Below are 23,579 nucleotides of genomic sequence, written 5' to 3'. Positions count from 1 at the left end.
TGGAGGAAGTGGAAGGACGATATGCACTTTAATAATAACAGTAAAGCTGGGAAAAAAGCTGAGCTCATTAAACTCACCATCACCCACCTGAAAGCTTCATTCATTTGCACTTCTGTCATCTGCACCAACTCATTCCTGACGGCTTTGGAGAAAGCTGAGTCCACTACTTAATTTATGTTTGTTTGATGCGTTTGCATTGTTTATTTATGTATTCTGTAATGTTTTTGAATTTAAGCGAGTAATTTCTTTGTTAAATAGTAAATTTTCTTCTTTATTGCTTGAAGAAAAATGTCCTATCAAAGACTTAAGGAAGGAACAGGCTATCTTTTTTTTTAACTGCTTGATACACTCCCCACTCCCCATCAGGCAGAAGAACGCATTCACAGGTGGTCCCAAGATCAGGACAGCTGGGCTTCTACATATTCTATAAATTAATAATTCAGAATAATTGAGTCCTTAGGATCAGTGATGTAAGATAGCCAAACTTTCAGTTTCTTAACCAGTTCTATAAAAACCAGCTTTGTCCAGCTCTCAAATTTGATGTGTTTTATAACATTGTTGAAAGTATAATTTGTACCAATTTTATTTGGTTATAATAGGCTAATAAAATCAATAAAGGGCAGAGCTCCTTGCTTACTTTCTTTGGCTCAGAACCAACTTTAAAAAAGTAATGGAAAGTAGAAGAAGAAGAAGAAAAAGGTATTGAAAGAGGATTGGATTTTATTCCCATCTACGTCTTCTTGTAGCAACACAATAAGAGAAATTGAAGACAATCATAACTTTGACCCTCTTGCCCCACCTTCCCAATAAAAATACTGGAGCTACATTACTGCCAACATCATAACTTCCTGGGGGGTAGTTACCCCTCCGAAACTTAAGCTTTAAATTAACCCCAGACGCTACTAGATGGTGATCTTTACTTTTAACATCAACAACAGCACTCCTATATATCCTAATATCTTAAATTGATCCTGCCAGTCTTCGGTTTGCTATAACATAATCAATAAGTTTTTCTGTCTTATCATCACGTGAATACCATGTTAACTTATGGGCCATTTTATGACCAAATGCTGTATTGGTTAAAACTAGATTGTTATAGCTACGAAATTGCAAAAGTCTTTAGCCGTTACTGTTTTCTTTTCCTACACTAAATTTACCTAGGCTAGGATACCATCTATCCAAATTTCTACCAACCTGGGCGTTAAAGTCACCTAGACAAAACACCACATTTCAACCTGGGACCATGTCTATTTGCTCCTGTAACTGTAAGTATAATTCATCTGAGTCACTAGTATCTCCATTAGTCAGTTCTACAAGGCCATATACTACTATAACTGATACCCTGAACTTTTTAGTCATAAAATGAGCAATTAGTATTCTATTATTAATGCCTTCCCAGCCTAAACAAGACTTAGCAGCTTCCTTATTCACCATGAGCCCTACTACCTGTCTATGTACCTCACCTTTTCTGCCTGAGTAAACAAATCCTATTTCACCTAATTTCATGCTTCCTACCCTTGGGATATGAATTTCTGAAATCCCTAATAATTCGAATTTGAGTCGTCTGAATTTGTCAACCAAAATGTCAATACCATAGTCATTTTTAAACATTGTAACATTCCAAGTTTCAATCTTCATGTTCTTTAAATCATTGAAATTATTTTGGTCTCAGGAAAAGCAATGATCCCAGATACCAGTGCAGGACAAAGACCAACATATCTTCTCAAGTCTACACGAAAGCACTTAGCAAGCTTAGAACCAGACAGCAAAAAGTCCCTGGGACCTCCAATATGAATGGAGGCTTTGTACAATCCTGGGCTCATCTTGGTCACAATATAGTTATCAGCACTTGGCAATGCTCTTCTATCAACAAGAGTTGAAATCCTGCACAGAAAATCTCAAGCCTATTACCTCCTACTCATACATTCATGCCTACAAATATTATGCTGCTACAGGGAGGCAGCCCATAATGGATAAATTAGCTAGAAAAAGTTTTTTCAGCCCAAAAACCTCCACCAAAACAGTCTGAGCCTATAAGAATTATCCATCAGTCAGAATTCTGTGGGAATGCTGTGTTGCTCACTAGGCTATAATTTTCTTTTGGGGTGCCACTCCTCAAGTGGGAATAGAGTTGACCGCAAAGGTCCCCAGTCTTGCAGGTATCGCAAAAGGGTCGAGTTACAACAGTTGTCCTCCTATAGAAGATCATCCCATGATGGTGTTCTGTGTCACCATGCAATTTAACCCATTACTGGGAGAAGGTTAGTAACTCGTGGAACATTTATTCATGCTGTTGAGTGTACATTTTAGGGACCTTCTTCCTCCTCCACCTGTATTTATGGCCCCAGGCAAGGGTGCCCCAGTTTCTATTATGGACCCCCAGGGACAAAGTCCCCCTGTGTCTGTGCCTCTTGTGGAGGTACCCTACATATCTATAGGGCATTCCCCTATTGCCACTTGGGGACATGCTGAGTGATCTGGGGGAAGTCCCTACCGAAAAGTAGACTCATGAATATACATATATATGCACACATACATACATATATATATATATATATATATATATATATATATATATATATATATATATATATATATATATATATATATATATATATATATATATATAATAGTCCCTAGGCCAAAAAGACCACACATTATTATCACGAGAGGATGGGCATTAGTGCAAAAATTGTCCAATGCTGGACAATTTTAAATGATAATGCCAATGATCTTAAGTTGGATTCAGTTTGCCCTTCTGCCAAAAACATGAAAAAAAAACGAATGAACAGAAATGAAAATGTAAAAATAAATACTTGATATTCAACAGCATATGTTCTGCCTGTATTTTGGATCATAGGTGAAATATTCCACTATCTCATCTATTCTTCATTCTATATTAGGTAATATAGGATTTATTTACTCAGGCAGGAAGGATGGGGTACATAGACAGGGAGAAGGGCTCATGATGAATAAGGGAGCTGCTAAGTCTTGTTTAGGCTGAGAAGGTATTAATAATAGAATACTGATTGTTTTATTTTATGACTAAAAAGTTCAGGGTATCGGCTATAGTAGTATATGCCCCTGTTGAACCAACTGACAGAGGTACTAGTGACTCAGATGAATTTTAGTTACAGTTACAGGAGTAAGTAGACAGGGTCCCAGGTATAAATATGGTGTTTTTATTAGAAAATTTTAACGCCCAAGTTGGTAGAAATAGGGATAGGTGGTATCCTAATCTAGGTAAATTTGATGCAGGAAAAGAAAACAGTAATGGCTACAGACTGCTGCAATTTTGTAGGTATGTGTTTGGTCATAAAATGACCCAAAAGTTAACATGGTATTCCTGGGATGGTAAAACAGCAAACCTTATTGATCATGTTATTGTAAACAGAAGACTGGCAGGATCAATTCAAGATACTAGGGTATATAGGAGTGCTGGTATTGATGTTAAAAGTAAAGATCACCATCTAGTAGTGTCTACGGTTAATTTAAAGCTGAAATTTCGGAAGGGTAACTACCTCCCGGGAAGTAATGATGTTGATAGACTCCAGGATGAAAGTTTGACAGAAACTTTGCAGTAATAGTTGAATGCTAAAGTGGAGAGTTTAAAATTTGACAACGTGGAAGATGGATGGAATAATTTTAGGAAAACAGTTTTTGAAGTTGCTGGTGGTGTCTTAGGGAACAAAGTTAGGGGTGCAGCTAGGAGTATTAGTGAAAAAGCTTTATGTTTAATAGACAGGAGAAGAGGGCTTGTATAAGAATTATCTGAGTGATTGATCATCTGAAAACAAAAGGAATGTAAAGGAAGTGAAGAAAGCATTAAAATATGAACTAAGAAGATGTGAAGCGCAGGCCATGGATAAAATTGCCGAGGACCTGGAAGATGTAGCTAGACGGGATAATAGTAAAATATTGTACTGGCGTGTTAATAGATTGAGAGGGAGTAGTCAATCCGGACTTGTCCCAGTTAAAGATAGAAACAGGGCCACAAATAGTGATAAGGAAAGAGTTAAAGAGAGATTTGGCAAAACATTTTGAGATTTAGCTAAACCAAGATAGAGGTACAGAAAAAGGTATGGAGGAAAATGAAAAAAATTGTGATACCTTGGATGTGAAGGAAGGTTTGTTTTGTAAGGAAGAACTAGTAACAGTACTAAAAGGATTAAAAAATAGTAAGGCTCCAGGTGCTGATAGTGTGGTAGATGAGTTTCTTAAGTATGGTGGCTTTGAGGTTAGAAATAAGCTACTGAAAATCATGAGTATGATTTTTGAAAAAGGGGAAGTACCTAACGATTTTAGGAAAACCTTAATTAAACCAGTGTATAAGAAAGGTGATAAGAGTGAGCGTGGTAATTATCAATGAATTACTCTGGTCTCTGTAGGTAGCAAATTACTTAGTAATATGATACTTTTTAGACTGAGAGATATTGTAGACAAAGTTATAAGAGAAGAACAGTGCAGTTTTAGATAAGGTAGAGGATGTGTTGACCAAATTTTCACTCTTAGGTTAATAATTGAGAAGTGCATGATTTATTACACACCTTTGGTCCTCAGTTTTATAGATTATGAGCAAGCATTCGATTCTGTTGATAGAACAGCTTTAGCGAAGATTTTGTCCTTGTATGGTATACCAGACAAATACATTAAAGTTGTTAGTGCTATATACTAGAATAACACTGCTGCAGTTAAGGTAGAAAATAGGTCAGCAGCTGGTTTTGTATTAAATCAAGAATTAAGCAGGGCTGTGTTCTATCCCCCTCAGTATGGATCATTTTAATGGATTTTGTCTTAAGAAGCATGGAAAAGGCAATGGGAGACCACGGAATCAAATGGGGAGGCAAAACTATCATGGACTTTGATTATGCTGATTATTTAAGCATTCTAGATGAACGTATGAGAAAAATGAATGAATTTCTATAAGTTTTGTTAGTTCAGGTGCTAGAATAGGCTTAAAAATTAATGTTAAGAAGACTAAGTCACTAAGGCTAGGAATAAGTGAAGATGAAAAGGTGACGTTGGATAATATAAAGACTGATCAGGTGGACAGCTTCACGTACCTTGGTAGTATTATTAGTAAAGACGGCGGGAGCAGTGAAGATGTTAAGAGTAGAATAGCCAAGGTTCATGACGTTTTTCTACAGTTAAAAAAATGTTTGGAAGAATAGGAAGATAAGTCTGCAAACCAAGATTAAAATTTTGGAAGCTACAGTGATGGTAGTGGTCAAGTATGGCTCTGAAGCATGGGCGCTTTGAAAAGCTGTTTTCCAGAGAAATTGCCTACAGATTGTTCTGGGTACCCAGCTGACTGACTGTACTTCAATCAGTAGGCTGTATGAAAAGTGTGGTTCTTTCCCATTTGCTAGGGCTATAAATGAGAGAAGTACTGAGATGGCTAGGGCACATTTTGCAGATGAAGGATGATAGATTGCCAAAGATTGTCATTTTCGGCCAACCGTCTAGGGCTAGGTTCTAGGCGTTTACCACCCCCCTCCCCCAAGGAAAATACCTCCCGTGGAAAATACCCCCCCCCCCCCGTGAAAAATACCTCCCGTGGAAAATTAGGCTTTCCAAATTTGAGAATTGTATTTGAGTTTTGTTTTTTTATTTTTCGTAGGGGAAGGAATTTTGGTACTTGTGTATTATACACCACACACTCAAGTTGGTTCTAACGTAACGAAGAAACTAACAAAGAAACCGGTTTGTTCTCGAGTTTTACACATCGTAAACTTGAGTGAGTGGCGTATAATACACAATTATCGGGATTTTTCATGGAGAGAGAGCCAGATTTTCCAATATTATTATTTAATTACGATCAGAAATTCAATTTCAAAAACAAGTTTTTTCAACTGAAAGTAAGGAGTATCATCAAAACTTAAAAAGAGCAGAAATTGTTACGCATATGAAAGGAGTTTCCCTTCCACAAGACTTTGCTCTTTACACTAAAGCTTTGACTTTTTGTCCTAATTCTTTAAGAACGATTCTGTTCTTTAAATCCCGAAATGTTTAATTAGAAGAATAAGCTTTGTTTTAAAATTCTATAAAAAAAACTTTAACGTAAAGAGCGAGGTCTTGAGGAGGAGGCAATCCTTTTCACATACGTAATAATTTCAGTTCGTTTTAAGGTTTGATGTTGCTCCTTACTTTCAGTTAAAAACTTGTTTTTTTATTTATTTAATTACTTACAGGTAGTATTTGTTAATGGGAGACATAAGCTTTTTAAAGAAAAGCAGAGAGCCTCATTAAACCAAAATTGAGCAGAAATAAAGTCAAATAATCTTCAAAGTAAAAACTTTTGGAGTCTAATAGAACAAAAAAATAAAAAGAAAAAAAATATTTTTTTCTATGAAGAAGACTGTCAATAAAAAAAGAAATTAATATAAAAAACGTTTTTCACAAAACAAGTTTGTCAAAGAATAGTGAAGAGCCCCATTAATCCAAAAATGAGCATAAATAAATTCAAAAAATTTTCCAAGCGTAAAACTGCCACAGATCAAACAGTTCGTGGTAACGAACTGTAAGTAAGGAGCAACCCAGCTCAATGGTAACCGAAACTCTAGAAAATGGTATTTTGATACCAATAGATACATCAAAAGAATCAGATTTTAATGCTGATTTCAAATATATAAGTTTCATCAAGTTTAATCCTACCCAGCAAAAGTTATGCGCCTGAGAAAATGTGGCTGATTTTCGAAAAAAGGGGGAAAGACCCCTTAAAAGTTATAAAACCTTAATGAAAATAACACCATCATATTCAGCGAAGCATATCAGAGAACCCTACTGTAGAGGGTTCAAGCTCCTATATGCAAAAATGTAGAATTTTGCAGTTTTTGCCAGAAGAAAGATCATGGATGCATGTTTATTTGTTTTTTTTTTGTTTTTTTTCAGGGGTGATCGTATCGACCCAGTGGTCCTAGAATATAGTGGTCCTATATGTTCAAAAATATGATAAGTATGTCTTTTAGGATGACTTAATCTTCCGAAGTTCCCAGGGGGAGGGCTGAAAGTTATGAACTTTACCCAATGTTAACATATGGCATTGTTTATTGGAAAGTACACAGACGTTATAAGGGGGGATTTTTTCTGGTAGTGGGAGGGGTCGGATCGTGGGTTTTGTGGGAGTATATTTTCACGAAGGAAGTTTTCATGGGGGAAGGTACATTGCTGTGAAGGGGGAGCCGGATTTCCCAGCATTATTTAAAAAAAAGATCAGAAATTAAATATAAAAAAACCAGTTTTTCAACTGCAACAGCAGCAACATCAAAACTTAAAACGAACAAAAAATATTACATATATGATTGGGTACACCCCCTAGTCAACACCTCGCTCTTTAAGCCAAAGATTTTTTAGTACTTTCATAAGAGCTGTTTATTCTAATTAACGGCCTTTGTGATTAAGCAGTCATTTTTTAAAAATTGGAACAAAATTCGAACTTTAGCTTAAAGAGCAAGGTATTGAAAAGGGGGAGAACCCCCTAATACACGTATTAAAAATATATGAATATAGAAGTTCGTTACGTAAGTTAATTCGTAAGTTACGTATATTTATTACTAATAAAAACGTTCGTAAATAAAATAAACAAGTTTCGAGAAAGCCATTTAACCAAATAAAAGTTAAATTAATATGGAAATTTTCTTTTAATTATTCATGTAAGGTGAGCCAATATCAAAACCTGCATTAATTCCAAAATTTTCAAAAATTAAATAAAAAAAAAAAGTTTTTTTAACTGAAAGTAAGGAACGACGTTAAAATTTAAAACGAACAGAAATTATTTCGTATATGAAAGGGGCTGTCCCCTCCTCAACGCCTTGCTCTTTATGCTAAAGTTTGATTTTCTCACAACTCCAATGAAAATAAACGAATTAAACCTATGGCACCTCTGTATTCCTTGCAGGACACCTTTGAAAACAAGCAAAGAAGAAGAAAAATTATTTTCATATTTTACAATTTGTTCCCGGTTTGCAAGAAAAGTTTTTACAATATTTATGCAATATTCAGGAATATTTCTCTTCACCATCGTTCCCAGCAAAATTTTCTAATCAACAAGATCATAGGTTTTTTAAGATCTTTCGCAATTAGATTTCATTTCCTGGGCTTGTCTTGGTGTTTTAAAATGAAATCAATTAAACTAATGAGATAGTAGACAATTGAATACTTTGGGGACATTACCAAATTGCTTTATATCAATTACTTATGAGAAAGATATTTTTTAAGCACAAAGCTACAAAACTCTCATAAATTCCACTGAAAACTGATGTATAACAGTGATTGGCCTCACACCGGAGAATCATTAGCTGCTCTTTTTTTGGAAAAGGAGTGATGAGTCTGATTAACTTAAAGGTCTGCCGATTTTTCTTGAATTTTCTTGAAATTCAACCGATTTTTCTTGAATAGCCTAGAATAGCCATTTTACCGATTAGCCATCTTGCCATCTTGAATAGATCTTGCCATCTTGCCATACCGATAGCCATCTTGAATAGCCATTTTACCGATTTTTCTTGAATAGCCTAGACAAGGTGCTTTTAGGATTTTAGAGACAAACATGCTGACAATTTACAGCTTCTGGTTGACAAACATAGGTTCATGTGGCTTAAGCCATAAGGGTGGGGGGGGGGGTTAAAGTGTTTTCCTAGTGAGGAAAGGGGGTGTACTAGTTACATAGAAATTAGTGTTATAAGAAAGCAATTAGAATTTTTGATTCTGGAGAAACAGACTTTAGCTCCAAAACACTGTTTTTTAAGGTTCAGAAAACCCTCCTCCAAAAATTCTGGCGCTTCAATGGTAACAATGATAAAAATGATTAATACAAGGAAGCTTATTTCCAGGAAAACAAGGGAATGGGAAAAACAAAGAAGAGACAGGCTAAATGAAGGTTTTTCTTGCCTTTCAAAAGAAATTCCAGAATTAGCAACAGCTGAAAACGTCAGTAAGCTGAAAATACTTCAGACTGCAGTCACGTATATTCAAAGATTGAGAAGTCTAATTTCAGAGTCTACTCAAGATGGTGGCCAAGGTAATTTCTTTACTAATTAAGTGTAGATATTAAGTCAAATAGAAGGAAGAAATTGTCCTTCAAGTCTTAAGTATTGTAGTTTTATTTAGGTTACAAAATAAATTATTAGTTCATTTCTTGGAACCACGGGGAAAATGACTGCTATACTAAAATGTATTTCATATTTAAGTTGATAAACTAGGTAAGATAAGATATCTATTTCAAAAATCGCTATTACAAGCTTCGAATTTGATCAACAAACAAAACATAAAAAAAATTAAACTGGTAAAAGAAAGCCAAATAACATAAAATTTCGAGTTCTATCTTATTGTCTTAATCTCTAGCATGTATTACACGAGTGATTGTGAACAGCGAAAAGTTTAAAGAAAACCAGTGGCCAGGGGAAAGAGAACATCGAACGTGTTAAAAATAAAAAATATTATGGTAGGGGGAGGGGGTGACAAGTTGAAATTCCGCCCCATGTGTCAGAAGACCTTTCCACGTCTCTGCTAATGGGACATGCTATAACAGCATTAAACAAGAGTGGCAGAGGTTTGTAAATCAATTAAAATAATTTCAGCATGCTGTTAAATCAAATACAGTATATTGATTATATTAAGGCCGTATCCAGGAGGGGGGTTAGGGGGTCTGACCCCCCCCCCCCTGTCCCGAAATGTTTGCCTCACTTGTAAAAACGTAACAAAAATGGATATAAACAAATTTTGTATGCGTTTTTTGAGTTTTTTTTTGTATAACCCCTTCCCTTTCCCCCGAAATTTTTTTTCAGTAAAACCCCCTCTGAAAGAAAAAATCCTGGGTACGGTCTTGGAGTATATCAAATAGAGTATATTACCCATCAAGTCTAAATTTTGTATTCTATTTGGGCAATGAAAATAAACGATTAGTAAATTTTGTTAAAACCAGAAAGGAAATGACTCTTATATCAAAATGTACCTCACGTTTAAGTTGATAAACTTAACTCATGTGGTCAATGTTTTACCATGATAGGAGAGACTTTATCAGTCATTTATCTTAGGAGGGTGAGGGAGGTTAAGTCTAAAAAAAAGCTTAGTTGATAGGAAATTCTCTCACTTTTGTATAATTTACTTGTGTGTTCAAATTCAAGGGAGGGGGAATCCCTATTGCATTTAGTGATGAACTCTAGATTTTAATACGTTAGTATATAATACGATAACTGGTTACCTTGTGAGATTTATCTAGATTTCCACAATTCAGCAGTGTTTTTATTTATATATATATATATATATATATATATATATATATATATATATATATATATATATATATATATATATATATATATATATATATATATATATATATTCTTCTTAACAACAATCATTCAGTTACAATAGCTGCACAAATGATTGGTTCAAATACATTATTTACTTCATAAAACAGACTACTAATACTAACAACAACTCACTTCAACATTAAGCTGCTAGAGGCCAACACATCTATGCACACTCTTTTTCCAGTCCTATCTATTCAAAGATTCACCCTTTACCCCCATCCAAGAAGTTCCGATTTTCTTTAACTCCTTTCTTACAATCTCTCTCAACCCCACTCAGGGATGATCTGCTTTTCGTTTGGCCCTAGACGGATGGCCAAAAAGCATATTCTTTGGCAGTCTATCATCCTTTATCACTAAAACACGGCCTAGCTTTATCAGCATTTCTCTCATTGTAGTCCTTGAAAGTGGGATGGAGCCACATTTTTCGTAAAGCTTCTTGTTTAATAAACAAACATAAAAAATGGACATGCATTGCTTGCTTTGAGTAAAGTTCGCCAATCATTTGATGCATTTTGGGCCTATATATAGATTGCTTATATATTTGAGTACGGATTTTTTTTTTATGTTAGTTAACAATGAATAATAATAAAAAATAGAACACTTTTAAAAGAAACTATTTTTCGTAGTTGCGTACACAATAATTTTTAAGAAGGAAGGAATAAGAGGGAGTGGGGGTTAAATTAAAAAAGTGTATTTTTATACCACGATTTATCGAATGACACAACCCCGTTTTTTTCCGCTTAATTATACTTGTTTTTGGAAATGTGTTTAATTATTTAAAAAATTGGTCATCTTTTGGGTTACCAGTATTTGTCCATATGGAGACAGGGGATATCTTATGTCTAAGGTTTTTTTTTAATATTTATCCTATTAACAACACCGCATATGACTTAGATAGGTTGATAAATTAGATTGTAATTATAAGTTGATAAATCAACTTATAAATTAAATAGCTTAAAAAAAAACACTAGAGGGCCGAAGCTATTCTGACCGCCATCATGTTATGACCACCATGCCTGACCACCATTACCCTTAGCCGTTCCTGAGATAATGCAGATACGTTCTTTTGACCATCTTGACCATTTAATTTAGTTCAACATCCCCTGCAGCATGGCCTGAAAATTTCAACTCAATTCTCATAGCCATTCCTGAGATATTGTGCCCTTTTGACAACCTGGATGAACATACTTTCTTTTGATTTAGTTCAACATGCCATGAAAGTTTCAACTTAATAGACTTAGCGTTTCTTTAGATGTCGCAGATGTGGCATATTGCTGATTGCGGACATATTGCTGATACGCTGTTTTGACAATCTCCATGCACATAGTGTCTTTTTATTTGATTAAACATTTCCTGAAAGTTTTACCTCAATGCTCTTAGCGTTTTTGGAGACACATGATCAAACATGCTCCCCCCCCCTTTCCTAATAACAAAACCTATACATAGACAATGGGCAACTTGTATAACTTGGGACCCTTGCCCCAAGGGCTGTTTGGGTCTTGTCATCCCTGGAGGCATTGTTATCGGACCTTTCAACTATTTTGAACAAAATGACTATCTCAAAATTTTTACCGGGTGTCTTTGAAGGGATGGTATCTAAAGAGGGCAAGGGAGGGAAATTGGTTGCCCTCCAATGACTTTTGACTCTTAAGAAGATCAGTAGAACTTTCAATTTCCAATCGAATGAGCCTCCTTCAAAGTTTCTTCAATAACTCCTTCCATGCAAAGTGGCGTGGGGAGAATAACAAATTTTAAAATAATAATCGATTGGTCTTCCTGCCAACCAATTACTGTCTTTTGCACTTAGAGTAAAGTCTTTGAATATGTACTTTTACCCTTTGCGATTAATAATATATGTGAGGGAGATAAACAGTATGGTTTTGACCTGGAGTAGGTTGTCAGCATGTCCATTATGCATTATGTTCTTTGCTACTTGAAAATCCTTCTTAGGGAAATGGTATTTATATTTGTGCTTTAGATCTATCAAAAGTATCTGATAGCGTATGTCATACAGCTTTTTATGCTCTTTATGTTAATAGTATTAATCTTTCGGTTATAGTGCTCATACATTACAACATATTGCATCTCCAACAATATATGCCAATGTTGTTGCTGATATAGGGAAATACGAGACTTGGTTTTTAAGTAAGAATACCCTCCTGTGTTAAAACTGTGCTAAAACTGTTCTTTCAGAAAAATGACACTTGTTCATTTGGAGAGACCTGTAACGTTTACAGATAAGTTGATACCAATGTGTCTCAGGAAATACGAGGCATGTTTTTTAAGTAAGTACGGTTTTGGAATTAAAAAAAGACGTGCAAAGATATCGTAATAATTTTATTTTTACATGAAAGCCTGTACCTTAATCTACTTTTCTACATAATTTCCGTGAATATTGAGGTACTTATCATAACGTGGCACCAGTTTTTGAATACCTTCCTCATAAAATTCTGCCGCCTGACTTGTTAACCACTGTATCACAACTGTTTGACTTCGTTATCGTCTTGAATACGCTGACCACCCAGGTGTTTCTTCAAATGCAGGAACAAATGGTAGTCGCTGGGCGCCAGATCAGGGATATTCTGTGAGGAGAATTTTCCGTTGGGAGGGAAGTTTCCGGGGGTGAACTTTCCTTGGGAAATCTTGCGCTAGGGGAATTTGACACAATTTCTGTGCAAACCTGTTTTTACATGTCATGCTCTCTCTTTGTCGTCTCAATTTTGCATGTGGAGTTGTTCCTGGAAAATTTTCGAGGAGAAATTTTCAGCTGGGTTGACATTTTCTAGGTAATATTTTCATGGCGGGGGGATTTCCACGAGATAAATTTTTTATGGTGTAATTTTCTAGGCATAAATTATCCATGTAAGAACTTTAAACAGGATCAACTTCCCACGGAGGGGGGGGGGTTCTCGGGAAAAAATTCCACAGAAGGAGATTTTGATTTTGTTTTGAAAAACTATTTGAAATTGTTGTGCAAGGGGCAACTCCTTTCAAATACGTAATAATTTCTGTTCTTTTTAAGTTTTGATGTTTCTTCTGACTTTCAGTTGAGAAAACTGGTTTTTAAAATTTAATTTGTGATTGTTTTTAAATAATACCGGGAAATCCGGCTCTCTCCATTATACATTCCAGTACTTGTGTATTATACGCCACTCACTTAACTTTACGATGTGTAAAATTCGAGAACAAACCGGTTTCTTCGTTACCTTAGAAACAAATTTGGACTATGTATTTGCACATTGGGGGGGGGGGGGTGAAGTATACCTGGTCTACATGCAAAATTTGTTTGGTACAATTATTCTGCATATTAGATAGATAGATAAATAAGTGTACGATTTTCCTTTTTTAAGATTATGAACGGTACTAATTTTTGTCAGTGAACCATTGAACTGTAAAAATAAACATGCAAACCTAATGAGTCAAATTAGAAAGTGCTTTCCGTCCTTGAAAATTCCAACATTAGCAATGTGTTGATCTCTAATGACTACTACCCCTTTAAAGGAAAACCAACTTATTAAGCTGTTTCGTGCCATATGTTTAGGCTTATAGCTTATATTTTGTTGAATTTTTCACTTATATTCTTTTTAAACTTTTCACCCATTTCTACCAAACACTATATAACTGCACCAGGAGGTCTTTTTTATCAAAAGTTTTAATACATATTTTTTTAGAACCTGATTTTTTGTCCAAGGAGAAAGAAACAACAAAAATTTACAAAATCTAAAATAAGTAATTCGGATTCTTTATAATTCTTTTTTCTTAAGAAGGAAAAAAATAAACATTTGAATGATCACAAAAAGTGGAGTAGAAACTCGAATTGGTCAAACCAAATCAGCCCATTTCACCTGGAAACAAATCATCATATGGAACTGGAAACATAATTATTCATTCATTTTTAGTTTTAGGTGATAAATAGAGTAGCTCCTCACATATTCAAGTGCTTTTCTGGAACTTCCATTTTCTGATTAGCTTCTTGGGAAACATTTTTCAACTTAAAACCAATGCATCTTCAAATGGCTTAGTTGGCGAGTCTTGTGCCATCAAAATTGGCGGGTTTTTCACATTAAAATAACATACCGTAACCTCTGACGCTCACGCTATTCGATTATACTTATGGAGAATAGCATGGATTCCTTGAGCTATGCAAATTTGATTTTTTCATGACGTTATTTCAACCGTTATTAGTTTCATTCAGTGGCATATAATTCAAGCTGACCCACACACTGCCTTTTTGTTTTAGTGGATTTCTATTTGTAAGTTGCAACTAGCAGTTTGTCTTATATAGCTATTTAAATGTCAAATTAAATGGATCCAGTTTCTCATAAAATCTTCAGCATTTGATGCAGTTTTGTTTATTTTAACTTCTTAATTTAAACTTTTTTGTATTCTGACCAATGGTCTGCGTTGCGTAGGTACCGATCTCCTGATTCGATGCCTTCGTCCGGGAGTGCGATGCGTGGTTGGGTTCAAATTCAAATCACCCGATGCTTCCCATGTTTTTTCCTCAGGTTTCTCCGGGTACACATTTAGAGCTGGGTCATCTCTGGCTGAGCTTACAGGGTCACACGATTGACCCCTGTTCCAAACCAAATAACCAGTGACACCAGGACTCGAACCCCTAACCTTAGGATTTCAAGTCCGGAGCGCTAACCACTCGGCTAGGACGGCTCATAAATAAAATCATTTTGGGTTGAAATAAAATCTGCATAAGCTAGTGCAACAGGCAGGCAAGTTCCAAGTCACCATAAACTTCATAAAATGACCCAAACTCTTCACCCATGTCTTTGCTTAGATAAATTTTACCGTTGTTGACGTGACTCTTAACGTTTCGAAACTCTTGTTGATATTACGTGGTACCGGCGAGCTTGGTGTGAGCAACTGACGCTAATTACCGAAGTTCGGAATATTTTCTGTCGATGCTAATCGTCATGTTTTTATATAGATATATTACTGTGTGAACTTAGGGTTAATTGTTTTAGTTGTATTAGTTGTTATGTGCATCCTAAATTGGTTTCTAATTACCTTTTCTTCTCAGGTTTTGGGAAGTGCAACTGCCATAAAATACTAAAAAACGACAAGGGGATACAAGTTGATGTACGTGCGATACAAAACTATGAAAGAGATTCAAGTGTTAAGAAATTTGTTAGAAGTGAACCTGGAGTAAGACCACTGCGAAACGACAATGCACAAATTATTGTCAATACGCCAAATGCGTCCGTTGTTATTCTTTCTTCAAGTGAGCAGTCGAAAATTCCTATGGGTCGACAAATTTTTCCAAAATTTATGCTTCAACATTCAAAAGTGCCACCTGCAAAAACACCAAGACTGCCGATCAAAAGAAAACTTTCAATATCCAGGAGTTCCAAACCGTCCAAGAAAAGGAAAATAAGTACCTCTAAAACTAACTTTCAGGGCAGCATTACTGATAAATCTGTGTCTACACCTTCGGCTTTGAAGGAAAAGACATCCCAACCGGATGCAAATGATAATAATGCAACTAAAAACGACGTACCTGAGCATAACTTCTCAATTTCAAATGTATTACAGCAAGAACCTTCTAAGTCTCAGAATTCTGCTCCGAACGAAGTATCTGCAGAACCCAATCAGACTGATGAAGTTCCCAATGATCCTAATCATCAGCCAGTTGAAGCTGTTTCGACTAAAAGTGAAGTGACAACTTCTAATCAATCCATTTACACATATCCCTCTTGCTATTACGCCACTTCAAAGCCTGAATCGACATATTTAGCTCAAACATATTCAAACTATTATGATGCATCTTTTAATGGCTATCCTGGATACACATGTGATAATACCAACTTCTTAAACTATACCAATGTTTGTAATGTAAACAGCAATAATGGGACTGAATATTCAAAAGACCGGGTGGTGGGTAACAGGTCAACAGAGGCAAGAAAGAGTGCTGAACAATTACCTATAGAGCCTCCCATCGCTATATCAACAGTGCAGAATTCCAACGACAAAGAGCCTCATATTACTGAACTTGTAAATGCCCCTCCGGCAAGTATTTCACGTAATGTCATTGAAAATTTTAAGGCCAACCCAGATAATGGTCAACAAACTGCCCGTTTGGTTGACAAATTCTCTGGCTCAGATCAACAGGACAAGAAGAGCGCTGCATCTAGCAAAGAAAAAATGCAGCTAAATATTAGGGAGGTTCATGATGCAATGCCCCAAGTTGTAACTCAAAAAATGGATACAAATGCTGGTAGTGTCTTAGGAGCAAATAATCAAAAAACCTCCCTTTGTCAAGCCAATATGATATCACATGCAATAGGAAACTTACTAGAAAAAACAACGAATCAAAGTGCAGAGGCTCTCGGGAAGTCAAAATCCAGTATCAACGATACAAAATACGTTTCAACTACTAAAAAAAAAAGTGACTCAACCGTACAGAATACTAATCAGCAGTCCTTTAACGTAAAAGAACAAGAGAATACAAATTTATGTAACTATTATACAAGTAATCGGGTGGAAGATTCGAACGCTTTTTCCAATTCTATAAAGCAGCAAGGGACTTCTTCAGCTCACAAAAGTGCATCCGATTATCAAACAAGCAATGGCCTGAATTTTTCTTATGGAGGATTTCATAATTATGCTCAGCAGGATATTTCCAATACCAGAGTACAACACTTTGACGCCAAATGTCAGAAATCACAAAGGATTCTGTCTGTGAGCCAGTTGGTGGAACAACCCAAGAATAGAGATCACAACTTGAAGACGAGTGCAGAAAAGCAAGAAAAACATAGCTTGACTGGGAGTAGTGCTTTTTTAGGGAATATCCCGCCCAAAACAGCAGTACCGCAAACTAATTTGAAAGTATCTCTTCCTGCTACGACTGCCACTGTCACTGTATCAAGCAACTCCTCTTATACAAGGCCAGAAAATCACTTAAAACAGGGATATTCTGATTCTGATAGAAATCGTTCTTATAAATCCTATGCTAGAGGCTACTGTGCATATTCAGCTGAAGCACTGATCAATCAAGACTACACTGGATCAGAACAATTCAGAAGTCAACAAAATTATTCCCAGTGGCATAATAATCAGCAATATTTTCACAGCACGGGACAAAACTATAATAAAACACAGGGGTTTAATGAAAATAGCAACTATCAACAATTTCAGTTCTCTGATCAAGCATTTTACCCAAGTTCACATCAAATTGGTAATTTTCATCAGGATTTGAGTAATATGCCCAGCTTTGAAGCGACCGGGGACACAAGCACATTCTTTCAGTATGACAGTAATCGATCAAACTGTGGTGATAAAAATAAAACCAAAGAGACAAGATCTAGTGATCAGCATTTGAACAATTATTATGCTGACAGTAGCACTACTATGACGGTACCTTTGCCTAGTTTCTCTTCTATACTCGATGATGTTTCATTTACTAATAGTGGGTTAAACCAAACAGAACAGAAACCTAGCAAGCTGAAGCCTAGCTCAGTAAAGCCAGAAAAATCAGTATCAAGCCAAACTGCTGTCACTTGGTCAAATAGTATCTCAACAACAACCTTTAGTGGGGATGATAGCAAGAAGAATAAGAAAGAATCCAAGCAAAATAATAGCAGTAGTAAAAAGTCGACAGGCTCTTGGAATACCTTTGGTCAAGCCTATCAATCGGCTCCAACTTCAAACTTCAATATGAGCAATATCATACCTGAGATCCGGTATTCAGTATGTACTTTTTGTATCCATTCATATATCAAATCAGGATATATATATACATATATATATATATATATATATATATATATATATATATATATATATATATATATATATATATATATGTTATTTTTTTAATTTTTGAAAATTTGGTTATCTTATTTGTCATTCTTTTTATCTTTTTATATCATAACCTATAAAATATTTTATAATTATGACCTATATTTATGACTTTTGTATTTTCTGACTGTTACCTGTTGTGTTTTGTTACAGTGGTAACTATATGTTATTATTGCATTATTTTGTTATTGTCTTTTTTTTACTAAGACATGCAAGTTTGGCCCACTAGGGTTTGTGATAGTCTTTTCCTTCCACCCTCAAAATTCCTTGGAAGTTTCAGCTTCATACCCTTAGGCATAGTTTTAATAGTAGTCACAGTAGTAATATTGATATTACTAGTAATAGTATTGAATAGCGGTTGTACTTCTAGCAGCAGGAGTATTAACATATTCCTTTTTGGTCAGTAGAAAATCCCTCTCATCAAGTCCTAGAAATTTCAACTTAATACTGTTTGCTGTTGCTATGACATTGCTGATATATCCTTTTGATAACCTGTATGTTCATATACTTCTTGAAATTTTGATCTCAATGCTCTTAGCCCTACAAGTAGTTGTAATAGGAGTAGTAGTAGTAGTAGTAGTAAATGTAGCAGCAACAGTAGCATTAGCAGTGGTGTGCACATATTGACTTTTGATGAGAAGATCTTCCCCTTTAAGCATTCTCTGAAAGTTCCAACTTAATACCCAAATCAATTCTTGAGACACGCTATTTGACAATGTGCATGCACATAGCGCCTTTTGATTTAGTTCACATTTCTCCTCGTTACTGTAAATGGAGTAGTGTGGTAGTAGTAGTGGTGGTAGTTGTAGTATTAAACAATATATATATATATATATATATATATATATATATATATATATATATATATATATATATATATATATATATATATATATATATATATATATATATATATATATATATATATATATATATATATATATATTAGCATGCAAATATTGCCTTTTGATCATCTCCCTTATCATTTCCTGAATTTTCGAAATTAATATACTCAGTTATTCCTGTGTTGCACCCTTTTAGCAACCTGTATACACAAAACGTGTTTGATTTAGTTCAATACTTCCCTCATGAAAGGCTCGCCTGAATGCCCTTCGTCTTCTTAGAAAGTAAAGTTCAAACTTGCATTCCTTTCTCAATACCATATACTATGTGTAAACAATGAACGAATGGCTTCATTGTTGAATATTCAACAATGCTGAATAAAATAGCTCTCTTAAAGTTTCGATCGGATGTGTTTTACGGAATGACAGGCTTGGGGGGGGGGGCTGATTGCCCTCGATTCTCTTTCGACTCTCAAATGGGCACTAAAACTTCCGACTTCCAATCAACTAAGCTCCATCCGATCCAAAGTTTCTGCGACCACCCGTTCTAAAAAAGAACCTTATATGCCCTGGGGCATAACTTACAACCCTTGCCCATGGGCCCGGGGGATTTTGTCCACCCTAAAGACATTGTTATATAATTTTTGGACTATTGGTACCTAAATGGCTATCTCACAATTTCAATTGAATGCGTTTCAGGAAAAGAGGATGCCAGGGAGGGGGAGAGCTAGTATCTCTATAATGTGTATCTCTCCATAGTATTTCTCCAGACTCTGGGGAATTCTGTCAACCCCAGGGGAAAATTTTTATTAAATGTGTTTTGGAAATTGATGGACATTGTTAGATCTCCAATCACTTTTGACTGTTAAAAAGGGCACTAGCCCTTTTAATTTCCAATAAAATGAACCTTTTTCAAAGTATCTCCGACAACAAGTGATCATCTCAAAATTTCTATCATATGCTTTTCTGGAAAATACGAGGTGTGGGTAGGGGGATCCGCCCTCCTATCACTTTGAACCTTAAAAAGGGCACTAGAGCTTTTGATAACCAATCCAAGATCCCCCTCCGAAGTTTGCACGACCTCGCTTTCTATTAAAAAAAAACTATATACTCCCAGGGCATAACTTACAACCCTTTCCCTGATGGATGTGGGGGGGGGGGGTTATCCTCAATGACATAATTTCCGTATCTTTTAACTACGCTGAACAAAATGGCTATTTTAAAATCTTGATTGGATGTGTTTGGGGAAATGGCAGGCGGTGGAGGGGGGTTAGTTGCCCTCCAATCATTTTCGACCATTGAAAAGGGCGCTAGCCCTGTCAATTTCCAATCGAACGAGCCCTTTTTGAAGTTTCTACGACAACTACTTTGATACGAAGTGCCTTGGTCTAAGAAAACCAGGCCAAAAAAAATAATACGTTGTGTCCACATCGCTCTTTACTTAGGCAGCGCATTGCGCTGCCTTTGATAGGACCCACATTGTTCATATACAATATTTGTTATTGTGAAATATACAGGAATTTTTTGGGTCTATTTTCTGTGACGGGGAGGGAGGTATTTTCCACGGAGATAATTTTTCGTAGGGTGTAAAGTCTCTGGGGTGAATTTTTATACCGGGGGGATGGAAGGTAGGGGATTTACTGGCATGATTTGAAAAAACGGTCATAAATTAAATAAGAAAAAAACAAGTTTCTTTTCAACTGAAAGTAAGGAGCAACATTAAAACTAAAACGGACAGAAAGTATTTCGTACGTGAGGGAAGGATTTCCCTTCTTCAAATCTTGCTCTTTACGTTAAAGTTACACTTTTTGTCACGATTCTTTAAGAAAGCCTGCTTAAATACGAGACCCGTTGAATTTGAATAAGTATTTTTAAGGAACTTGAAGACTTTAGCGTAAAATAATATAATTCGTTTACGGGAGTATTTTAGAGGAGTGAGGGTTGCGGAAGGGACAGTCCAAACACATATGGAATAATTTCTGTTCATTTTTTGTTTCAATGTTGCTCGTTATTGTCGGTTGAAAAAACTTTTTTAATTTAATTTTTTAAAAGTGTGCTTTGCTTAAACACTTTACGCTCATAAATGCATACATAAAAATAGTCTCTAAAGTATATTCACCTGATTATCAATTAATGATGCTTAAGAAAACATTTTCAATTTTCACCCTGTTTCATATGGCTAATTTGTTTGGCAACACAGCCTCTCAAATATCTGGCTCGGGTTATTTTTTCCTGGTAATTTCTCTGGTATTGGTCAGCCATAGGTGTACACAGGTTCATCCTTGGAATATGGTGTCAAGGTATTGTTTTGGGGCGAGAGGATGTTGAAAACGTAAACAAGAAAGCTTTTTATGTCATGATTATTTTTTTTCGATAAATTAAAAGTTCAAAATAGGGATAAAATCCTTTTCAATAGACAGTGCATAGAAAATTCACAAAAAATACCAGATATTTCGGTCACATATACAGTGACCGTCATCAGTAGTAAAACTGTTTTTTTTTTTTTTTTACTTTTTCAAGAGAAGTTGCTATTTAGATATGTTGGCAACTATCCTTTAGGCAAGTTATGCCTTCTTTTGTAGTTTATTTCATTTTTTGAAAAGTTCTTTTTCATAGAGTAAATTTTAAAGGATTGGTTAAAATTTCTCATTCACCAAAATCGAACAATATACAAAAAGATGTCAAAGCAACTTTATTTTTTTAGCTTCCCCTGTGAAGCATTTCAGACTAAGATTTCAATGAAATAATTCTAAAATCTAAATCTCTTACTTTCAGTGGCTATAACAACCTTTATCTGTGACTGAAATAAAAATTTATGAACCGAAACTAAAAATTCATTCTTTTAGAATTCAGCAAGACCATCGCACGAAGTGGGAAACTTCCAGTTTAATACAGATTACGGAGTGAGTTTCCCGTCAGAACTACCTTCTGGCTACGTTACTCACCAGAATATCCATATGGGACATTCAATTCCCTCAAACTTCAAACCAGTAAGCATTTTAAACTATTTTGAACTTAGAAAAACATTTTATATTTGGGTAATCGGATTGAACTACATTTTTTTTTATCTCATAGACTAAATATAGAGCGATTTTTATTTGATTTTATTAGTGTAATTACTTTCTGTCTAAATATTGCCACAGTATTAACCCGCGGAATTTATTAAATAAAAATACCTGGAATGGGTTCCTAAATTTCTGCCTTGTTTTTGTTTTGGATGAGTTATTCTGCAACACGTTCAGGAGGCGGCATACCGACTAGATATCAGAGAGAAGATAAATGCATTTCGGTATAGAATTTGGGACTCGATAAAACCAAGTTTTTTTTTTTTTTTTTTTTTTTTTATTGTTGGTAGGAAGGGTTGTTGCGACTAGGAGCCGAGTAAGTGCAAGATTTCTTTTTCTCTTTCTTTCTTGTCCTGTCTTTTCTTTTCTTTTTTCTGATTTATATATTACACAGGCAGGGTGTTGATATACTCCAAACAAGCGAAAGCTCAGGGGTGGTTAAGTGCTTTGCTTTGTTTCTGTTTTTAGTAAACCTTGTATCTTAATAAAAAAAAAAACTTATATTTAATGATATTTGACATTTTCGTAAGCTGAAATAAGTTCAACGCTAGAGTATTTCCTGCTGTAAATACTGGTAATTGTACCTGTAAATATAACCCTTAAAAAGAACATGATGAACTAACCTCTCTTAAGGAAACCATGTGGACGACTTGGTTAGGTGCTAATTTTCCTGGCTAAATAGTTATAAGGAGGAAAAGAGGCTCAATTATAAGTCTAGGAAATTTGAAGGTCAAAAACTTTGGGGGTGGGGTGGTGCTCCTTTTTTACATGTTCATTGTGGAGTCAAAAAAAATTCACAAAATTTAAATTTGGCTTGCTTAAATAGTGTCATTTTTTTAGAAAACATTTGGTAGAATGCTTGTAGTTTGAAGGATAGCATCGGCTTTGTTTGTCAAGTCTCTTCTCAAGCTTTTTGTAACTCTGACTTTTCCTGCAAGACATTTCCTTCTATGACATTTCCTTCCGTACTACCAATTTTTACTTAGAAAACGTTTTGTAAAATGCTTGCAGTTTGAAGAATATCAGCTTTGTTTTTCAGGTCTTTTATCAAGAGTGTCTGAACTCTGAATTTTCCCTTCTATGAAGCTCCTTCAGGATCATTTTCTCATTTTAAATAGTTGTATTTTAATAACATTTAAAACAAATATGTTAAGAACAATTTTATATTTATATTGTTAAGCCAAAAAGCCTTTTTAAGTACCATTGGGTATCTCCAGGTTCCTAGACAGATATTATCATAGTTGCTGCAACAGCTGACCCTAGTAAAGAGCAAACCAGAGCCTATAGTAATCATAGTAAGTCTCTTCTGAAGTTGAGAAATTTCAGCTATTGAGATTTCCCAGGGTGTTATTTTCAAGAAGTGGTAAATTGACGGAATAAAAAATAAAAATAAAAAAAAAAACAATGAAAAATATATTGACGAAATTTGCACTGGCAAGACTACCATGATCACTTAATAGCACAAGATTCTTGCAGCTTTTCAAAATAGACCCATATGTATAAGGTAGCAAAGTGAAACCTCTTTATATGTTTATTTATGACCAATACAC

General features: G+C 35.2%; 1 protein-coding gene across 1 annotated transcript in view; it reads left to right on the top strand.

Moving 5' to 3' along the window:
• Window positions 1-23,579, top strand: part of LOC148949679 (uncharacterized) — a 30,893-nt gene that overhangs the window by 6,360 nt on the left and 954 nt on the right. Inside the window, exons 2-4 of the mRNA XM_089093663.1 lie at window positions 8,829-9,016; window positions 15,346-18,011; window positions 21,811-21,954. Of these exons, the coding sequence (XP_088949789.1) occupies window positions 8,829-9,016; window positions 15,346-18,011; window positions 21,811-21,954 (2,998 nt within the window). The remainder of the gene's footprint in view (window positions 1-8,828; window positions 9,017-15,345; window positions 18,012-21,810; window positions 21,955-23,579) is intronic.

Source organism: Artemia sp. Qi Xiang Cuo, chromosome 8 (genome assembly GCF_049724085.1).
Source record: "Artemia sp. Qi Xiang Cuo chromosome 8, ASM4972408v1, whole genome shotgun sequence".
Classification (NCBI taxonomy): domain Eukaryota; kingdom Metazoa; phylum Arthropoda; class Branchiopoda; order Anostraca; family Artemiidae; genus Artemia; species Artemia sp. Qi Xiang Cuo.
The sequence above is the reverse complement of the archived record's forward strand: the minus strand, read 5'-3'. Positions and strand labels throughout refer to the sequence as shown.